The sequence below is a fragment of the Nematolebias whitei genome, chromosome 14, assembly GCF_014905685.2.
Source record: "Nematolebias whitei isolate Nwh7 chromosome 14, NemWhi1, whole genome shotgun sequence".
NCBI classification, from domain to species: Eukaryota; Metazoa; Chordata; class Actinopteri; order Cyprinodontiformes; family Rivulidae; genus Nematolebias; species Nematolebias whitei.
Window position 1 is genome coordinate 15,797,457 of NC_056511.1, and position 8,552 is coordinate 15,806,008.

The window sequence follows — 8,552 nt, forward strand, 5'->3', positions numbered from 1 at the left end:
TATATATATATATATATATATATATATATATTAGCTAATTTCAGCTGTTTTCAACAAGTTTGTGTGGTAACCTGCTACTTTCAGCCTAGTTAACTTATTTCTAATAATTTCAGCTTGTTATGCTCCTTTCAGTTTATTTCCGCTAGTTTGAGTTATTTTGGCTTCTATTAGCTGTTTTATGCTATTTTTTTTTAGCTTTTTCAGCTAATTCCACTTTTTTGCTCTTGTTATTTTCAGCTCTTTCCACTTCCTTCTGGTAGTTTAAGCCTCTTTCTGCCTTTTCAGCTATTGTTTTTCTTATTTCAGCTTTCTACAGCTAATTTCACAATTTCTGTGCTCATTTATGCTTATTTAAACCTAATTCAGCAAATATGTGTTATTTCTGCTTTCTTCTGCTAACTTAGACTTGGTCTTCCTTTTCGGCTACATTTCAAAATGTTTTTATTTAATTTCAGCTGTTTTTCAGCAATAGTCATTCACACTGCATTTTCACAGGAAATGCAGTTTCTTTAGTTTTATTAATGTCCTGCTGTAGAAAGATAATGCACATATTGCAAAACATTCAAACAGATAAATAATGTCGGTTTTAGTCAACGTTACATGGAGTCACTTAATGGTGTCACTTTAGACATTACTCCAGAACCACGGACTGCTGACCCCTGGTTTAGAGCTGTTTTCTTATAGGCATCCATTATGACTCCTAAAGAAATGTTTTTAATAAGTTAGATAAATATGGATGGTGATTTTATGGCACAAAACGCTGCAGTGGTCATCAACTGAATAATTTAGATATGCTCTAAACTTTAAAAACTCACACCTTCCAGCCTTACACACGGTCCATCACAGCAGCTATAAACCCTCAGAGAGTTTTTAATTCTAAACGAGCCTGTACAGACTTGTGGGAGATAATATGAAAGCAGAAGTAGTTCACATTTAATGGTATTTAGATTTATAAATCCAGGTTTTCTCACGTCAGGTCTGAACAAGTTGTGTTTGCTGAGTAAAAATTGGCACAACAATAAAACGATGGGAGGAGAGAGCAGAAGGTAGAAAAGCTGCACAATGAAGGAACAAGTGAACAACTTCAATTTCTAACCATTCAGTCTTCACTCCAAGTTATTTGTGCCACTTTAATCACTCTAAATGTTGCGTTTGTTCTGGCTAAGATGCGATTCTCATCTTCCTGCATGCACTGCCAGTGTCTTAAAAATATTGTATTAGCAAAACAAAGTGCTAACAACAAATCAAATAGTTCAAATAATTCAAAATATAACTTTTTAAATGTGAATGTCAGTATAGACCAGGGGTCTGCAACATGTGTGATAAAAAGAGCAATGTTTGCCACTGAGCTTACTAATTACGATGTCCGGAGCTGCAAAACCTGCTACAACTGTCAACTGGTGGCCCATGGGCCACAACAAGATTGTTGGAGATGGCTTTTCTGGCCAGTGGGGGTGATATAAAATAAAAAAAAATGTCTAATTGTTAACATTTATCAATATTTTTTACATTTTAATTAAAAAGAAAAGACCAGATTCATGTAAAGAAAGAAAAAAATATATAATTTTGAACCGTTTTATGAAAATTAAAACACTGAACTCTGCAGGTCGATGTGAGCTCTCCTAATTGTTGAAGAATTAAATATCCTACTGAAAGCATAAAGTTAAAGACAGTATAAAATTAAGCCAGTGTGTTGGATATCCAGTTACATTTTTCCAAAGATATTTCAAAACATTCTGGTGGTTTTGAGAGAAAGATCACGCTTAAAGTCGACGTAAAGTGGCTAACAAACTACTAGCACGATGTAGTCCAGATGTTTTACACCGTGTATTCTTCACATATTTGAAAATGACAGGGACTCTGATAAAACTATCCATTTTCATTGTTGGCAATAATTTAAATACAATTGAGTTTTTTGTTAGTTTTGTTAAAACCTGAAAAAGATGCTGCAGAGGTACCAAAGAGCTGCATGTGGCCCCAGAGCTGCAGGTTGCAGACCCTTGGTATAGGCTAATATTTTTACTCAAAGAATACCTCATGCACGGACTAATAATGTTAATCATTTGTACCTGCCATCGTCATATAAGACAAAACAAATAGTTATAGCTCTCCCTAAATAAAGTTTTTCTCTTGAAGAATCTGTGACAGTTTAGTAATTCTGTATACAACAAAAACAACAAAAATGTTGTCGGTAAAATGAGGATGACAATGTGGAGGTTTGTAGGAGGCCTGACAGCTGATAATGAAAGACAGAAGTTAGACTGAAGAGTAAAAGAAGTAAGAAGCTGGCTGTCAGGGCTGCTGAGGTGCTACAGGAGCCAAAGCTCCATCAGTCTGACACTGAAGGATACTGTGTTGAGCTTTGCAGTCTCTTCTGACGAGGGAGATCAGCTTTTCTTGTCTCCTCGCACGGCTGTCTCTGAAAACATCCAGCAATCTGGGAAAAGAATCATACAGAAAACTCATTTTACCTTCACTAAAAACAAAGGCTTTCTGCATAAATTCAATCAACTTTGTATTTAATCTTCAGATTTAAAGGATCGAGTTGGTTCAGTATATTTCCCATTTTGTCACAATAATATATAGAAATGAAAGTTTGGGTGGGATTTGTGCATTTTAGCACAATTTTAATCATAAAAATACTTTTTAGTGCGCATGCTGACAATTAGCAGACATTTTTTAACAGCGGTTTTTCCTTGCAGCAAGATTGTCCTTCATTATTTCAACTTTTCATGTTTAAGTTTCCATCAGATACGTTGGATTCTTTCCATGGTCCCAAAACATGCATGTAAGGCTAAATGATAATGCTAAATGTGCAGGAAATTACATTTCTTTTGCCATCGTATTGAATGTACGCTAAAACAAAATCCTGAATGAATTAATTTACGAGTTAATTTCAAAACAAAATAGGAAAAATTCAAAAGAACATGTCTAAGTTTGTTATTTCAACTGTGAAAAAAGATTTGCGGCTAAGGAATTAAACGTTTTCCGTTTTCTCATTTTAGACTTCTTTTCCTGGCAATCTGCATTTGGTATTGGTGCTCCGCCCCTCTGGCTTGTTAAGCTCCGCCCCCAGTCCGTCCTCGAGCACTGACCTGGGCTGTCGCTTCAGCCAGGATGACTTCCTGCTAAAGATGCCGGTGAGAAAGAAAGAGTGGGATCATAACAGATAATTATGTGTTGTTGGGACATTTATTCTGTTCCTCTCTGATCCACGGCCGTTTTTGTTAGAAGTTTTTTCTCTCTCATTCAATCTTTATTTATACAGGTTAATCCCATTGAGCCTCGGGGACTCATTTACAAGATCTGGACCTGGTTTAGACCTGGTTTATTTTGCCGCCTGTTGATGCATGTTTGTTCCTCTGTGCTTTCCAGGTGGTGATGCTGCGTTCAGTTGGTGACCTGCTGCGCTACATCGATGAACACCACCTGGCATCGGACTTTACTGCAAAAGTAGAATGTTGCCAGAGCGACTGGGTCATCCTCCGCTCGGTAGGCTCGCGATCCATCGCAGCGAAGCCAAGAAGGGTTGGAAAACAAGAAAATCCAACAACTACTGGTTACTGGAGAAAATCATGTGCTTGTTTGTGTTTTGCAGTCCATTGAGACCTTTGCGGTGACGGTGAAGGAGATCGCTCAGCTGCTGCAAGGTTTTGGTTCTGAGCTGTCCGATACCGAACTTCCGGATGAAGCGACCGCCATCGAGTTCCTGGAGCACTCACACACCCACCGATACCGACAGATGAAGGTTGCTGCCATCGCTCCTTGATCTCCCCTTGTTTCTCTGCTCACTCTCTCAGATCGTTTGCGTATGCTCTGGTTTTGTGTTCGTTTGGTCAGGATGATATCTGCGGGGTGCTAAAAGAAGGACGCCTGTTGTTGTCCAACCTGGAAACCGTCAAAGCTGCTAAGAAAAACGTAGAAGAAGAAAGAGAAATACAGTCGGACATGGAGACAGTTCAGAGGTGCAGTACCACAGACGTACACTAGATGGCAATATACTTTATTGGACATTTGTTGTCTGATCTGAACTTTGTATGTTTTAGACTCTTAGCACAACTCAGAGACATGGAGGAGGCGTTTGATGGTTTCTTCGACAAACACCACCTAAAGCTGCAGCAGTACCTCCAGCTGCTGCACTATGAGACCAGCTTCCAGCAGGTGTGATAGTCGATGCCTCTGTGTGTGTCTTCCCATCAGTACCTTTAATCCTGCCTCTGGATTCACACTTGTGGTGATTGTGTTTAGATGGATGAGGTGCTGGAGTGTCTTTCTGCCCAAGAGAAGGAGATTGCCTCAGTGGGAACCACTGTGGTTCAGACAGAGCAGTTCCTTAAAGACCTGGACACTCTGGACAAACACGCTGAGGTAAAAAAAAATTAAAAATGAAGGCACATTTCTCTGGAATGGAAATCACAGAGTGGATTTATTTAATACCCAGAATAGTGGCTGAAAAGAGCAACTCCAAGACCAGAGCAATCATTTAAAAAGTGTTTATTTACAAAGTGGAAATATTAAAGAGTTGGCTGCAACCTGGAGGAACTGGAACCCTGGAGAGCAAGGACAATGGGTTCTTTGAGGATGGTCCAGATAATAATTAGTAGCTTACTGTAGAAGGAAAATGGTTTATTTTAGGAGTGAGTGTCCAATAGTTCCAGTAATTGTACAAGGAGATCCCAGAGAGGTGGCAAGGGCAGGCGGTGGAAAGCGAGGAACAATTGGAGACAGCATTAGGAGGTTCACGATGGAAACAAGGAGGTCCAGGACGCAGGAGAAGCACAGGGGTAGGAGCTGTAACACGCAGGAAAAAGGTATTAGTTTTCACAAACTCAAGGAACATAATTACCAGTAGGCAGGTAATGCACCAGCGTTGAGGAGAAGACATCACTGCCATTTATACTCATACAGCTTGTTAAGATAATGGTCTGCAGGTGTGAGCCTGTTGGCGCCATCTAGTGTTGAAGAGCTGAAAACACTGGAACTCCTACACAGAGGACATGAACAAAGTTTACAAATAAATGTTTAACAGTATTTAGAACAACAGATCATGATATAGTTGTATTATTTGTATTACACCACTACTACTGATGCTGTAATCTATCACTATAGAGCCTGGTGCCGTGCAGTTTAGCTGCCTTACATGTGCACTAGTTGCTACTGCCTCTAAAAACCTAAACCAATCCTTTTAATGTTAGTTTCTTCTTGATTTTGCTTTCTAACCCTCATATATATTCTGAAGTAGGTATTATTAAAGTTAAACAATAGACCGCGGAAAAAGCAGAGTTAGCCCTGATTAATTTGTACACTACCAATTAAAAAAGTGTTAAAGCAATAGTTCTAATCTTTTGAAGTGGGGTTCTGTAGAAAAGGTTATAAACCGTTAATGTCTTACCTGTTGTAGATGGCTCTTTGAACAACTTGGTTTTGGAGAAACAAAGATTATTTCTGACAACAATGACGAGCTAACGGGTAGAGACCGAAATGGGTTACTGCTATTTTTAATTTTTACAATTTCCTAGTGGTTATACAAATACTGTTTAATAAATTTTTATACTTTTTCGGATAAAAGAATAAACGTTCCTACACTTTTTTGTTGTTTTGCTTTGTTTTGTTTTTTGAATGTCCAGAGGACCAGATTTAACTTTTTTAGATTTTCTGCCTGGATTATTGAGCATGCATCAGGAAATCTTTATAGTGTTATTAATTTCCTGCTACATTCATTGTTATTTATGTAATACTTCTGTGTAGCTTGGCCCTCTTATGGCAGGAATATCATGCAATCTTTACTGGAATTACCATGCATTGCAAATTTGATGTTGATGTAAAGTTTTACAAAATAAAATTAGCTTAGTGAGCTTGTTGATCTGATCAGAATTAAAGTGTATTTCTCCAAATTGAGGTCATTCAAAAACACATCTACAAAGTACAACAGGTGTGATAATAATTCATCCTAAGCATTTCACAGAATGTGAAAAATCACAAATATGTCTTTTAGGCTTTCTTTAAAAGCTTCAGGGGGGTTGTGATGGGGACACAGTGCTAATCTAAACTTCATGTGTTTGTGTGAACCAGGAGGAGATGGCCCGAGCTCAGGTGGTGATCCTGCACGGCCACCAGTTGGCTGCCAATCACCACTATGCTTTGGCTCTAATCGTCCAGCGCTGCAATGAGCTGCGACATCACTGTGACGTCATCAGCACTGCCATCCGCTCTAAGAGAGCCTCCCTGATCCGAACCAGAGACCTGCTGCTGCGCCTCGAAGAGGTCAAAGTGCAGAAACATTTGAGTAACCCAGAGGGGCCGATGACTTCATTAATGTTTTGTCATTTTTGAGCAGGCGCTTCGTTGGTGCGACGAGGGCGCCTACTTGCTTGCGAGTCAGATGGTGGACAAGTTTCAAACTCGAGAAGGAGCTCAGGAGGCGCTGCAGTACCTGAGCAGCCACCAGGGGAGGTCGCCGTCTGCGCTGAAGACCAGCGAGGACACCCTGAGCCTGGAGTTTGAAGCCATCCTCACCCCTCAGCTGCAGGTGACTGGGTGCTGCTGCCACAAATCAATCTGTCGATCAATAACTACCACAGCTCTCACAGTTCATCCTGGCTCACACTTTGTTTATCTTCTTTGTAGTCTCAGGTTACCATGGTAACTGAGAAGCTGAGCTCGGTTCAGTCCATGATTCGAAACAGAGAGCAGTGTCTAAAGAAGCTGGCAGATGTGCAGGTTCGACCCATACAGCTGGTGGCTCCTCGACCCGAACCTGACCAGATGTTACTGCGCTGCGTGTCCCCGCTGTTCTCCCCCAAACATGGTAAACACCACATTAGCACTGCCTGTGTACAGCGTTAGATTAACTGCATGAATTCTGAGTCAGCGTTCACACTTCCTGTTTATAGTTTTTTCTGTATGTTTTTTGCGAATGACTGCTTTTTAAAAAAAAAACTATTCTTATACCACAACCACTGTGAATAGAACGCTGTCACTTTTAATGTTTATATTTTTTACACTTATGAATTAAATAACTTTATTTACAAAAGTTGTTGTGACAGAAATACAGTTGATTTCTTCAGTTTCTTCAAAAACTTGTCTTGCATCTGCTTCAGCAAACTTGCTTTTTTGTCTTTTCATATAGCATTTAGCTACTGTCTTGCTAATTTTAAATCTTTTATATAATTTTGCCAAGTTTAGCTTAAAGCTACAGTTTTGCTACAAATAGGTTTGTACCTGCCATTTAACTAATTTTAGCTTTTTGCTACAGTTTTGCTAATTAAGCTTTTAGCTACTGTTTTGCAAATTTTAGATTTTTTTTTTCATTCAACCTTTATTTAGACAGGTTAGTCCCATTGAGCCTCGAGGACTCATTTACAAGAGAGACCTGATTTCTTAATAAAGAGTGATGACAGCAATGGATAACAACGGCAACAATAGACAATCATAAAATAGGCATACAAATTAATTTTTTTTTTTTTTTTACAAATCGAAACAAAACAACAACCAAAAGAACAATCAAGAGGAATAGCAGCAAAAAACTGTTAGATCACAAGACGATTTAGAAAACTAAAAACAGGAACATGTCTGCATTGGCTTTTGCCAGGTACTTTTATTTTCATAGATTTTAGCTATGACTTTAAAAACTTTAGTCATCAGCTACTTTTTTTTTGCTTTCAACAACAACTAGTTTGAACTTTTAGTTTGCCTAATTTTGGATTTTAATTTTTCCTGCTTGTTTTAAATTTAACCGTTCATTCATTAATTTTTAACGAATTTCAGCGAAGTTGTTCAGCACTTGGCGTTCACGCTGCATTTAGCTGAAAATTCTATTTCTCTATTTCAGGTTTATTTTATTTTTTATTAGAAGCATATTAAGGAATATTTTTTTCTGACAAATTAAAACAATATTTTGTGGTTGAGTACAGATATTTCTAAATCCAGCATTCAGGATTTGAGCTACAAGCACAATCAGTGTACAATCTGTTTTTACTTTATTGCCACTTACTGCATCCAACACAGACTCCGAGTGTTCCTTCTCATGCATTTATCTTTAGTTTGGTCTTTTAACATCTCTCCCTGCAGGTGTTGACTTCAATGTCTTGAACTCAAAGTTCTCCTTTGACCTGCTTCCTGGTAAAAAAGCTGCAAGGAGGAACAACAACCAGCGCAAGGTGTGTGCGTGTAAATTAATGACCCATATTTTGTTCTTATCTTGTCGGCTTGAGATTTCTGCCCATACATAACCTCAACCAACTTTTGAAATTCTATAATGACTTATTTATGTAGGTTATGAATATTCTTCTCATATGTCTTTATTTTAACTTTGAGCACAAAATGTTGGCTCACACTTGTGTCCAAGTTGACAGGTTTATTGTGTCTGGTCAGATTGAAGTGATGCATGATTACCAGGGTATCCGCAGTTGTCTGTACGGCCCCCACCCTGAAACTGACTCAGAAACGGAGGACAATCCAGAGCAGGTCACACGGTGAGCAGTCTATCTATCTCAGTGGTTCTCAAACCGGGGTCCGTGAGCCAGTGCTTGGGTGTCCTCAAAAATAAATAT

At 38.8% G+C, this 8,552-nt stretch overlaps 1 protein-coding gene across 1 annotated transcript in view; it reads left to right on the forward strand.

Moving 5' to 3' along the window:
- The window catches only part of LOC119419951 (proto-oncogene DBL), a 44,453-nt gene that overhangs the window by 4,151 nt on the left and 31,750 nt on the right, over window positions 1–8,552 (forward strand). The window contains exons 2-12 of the mRNA XM_037687322.1: window positions 3,006–3,140; window positions 3,376–3,492; window positions 3,599–3,748; window positions 3,841–3,965; window positions 4,047–4,161; window positions 4,249–4,368; window positions 6,073–6,264; window positions 6,338–6,529; window positions 6,628–6,808; window positions 8,071–8,159; window positions 8,374–8,474. Of these exons, the coding sequence (XP_037543250.1) occupies window positions 3,006–3,140; window positions 3,376–3,492; window positions 3,599–3,748; window positions 3,841–3,965; window positions 4,047–4,161; window positions 4,249–4,368; window positions 6,073–6,264; window positions 6,338–6,529; window positions 6,628–6,808; window positions 8,071–8,159; window positions 8,374–8,474 (1,517 nt within the window). The remainder of the gene's footprint in view (window positions 1–3,005; window positions 3,141–3,375; window positions 3,493–3,598; window positions 3,749–3,840; window positions 3,966–4,046; window positions 4,162–4,248; window positions 4,369–6,072; window positions 6,265–6,337; window positions 6,530–6,627; window positions 6,809–8,070; window positions 8,160–8,373; window positions 8,475–8,552) is intronic.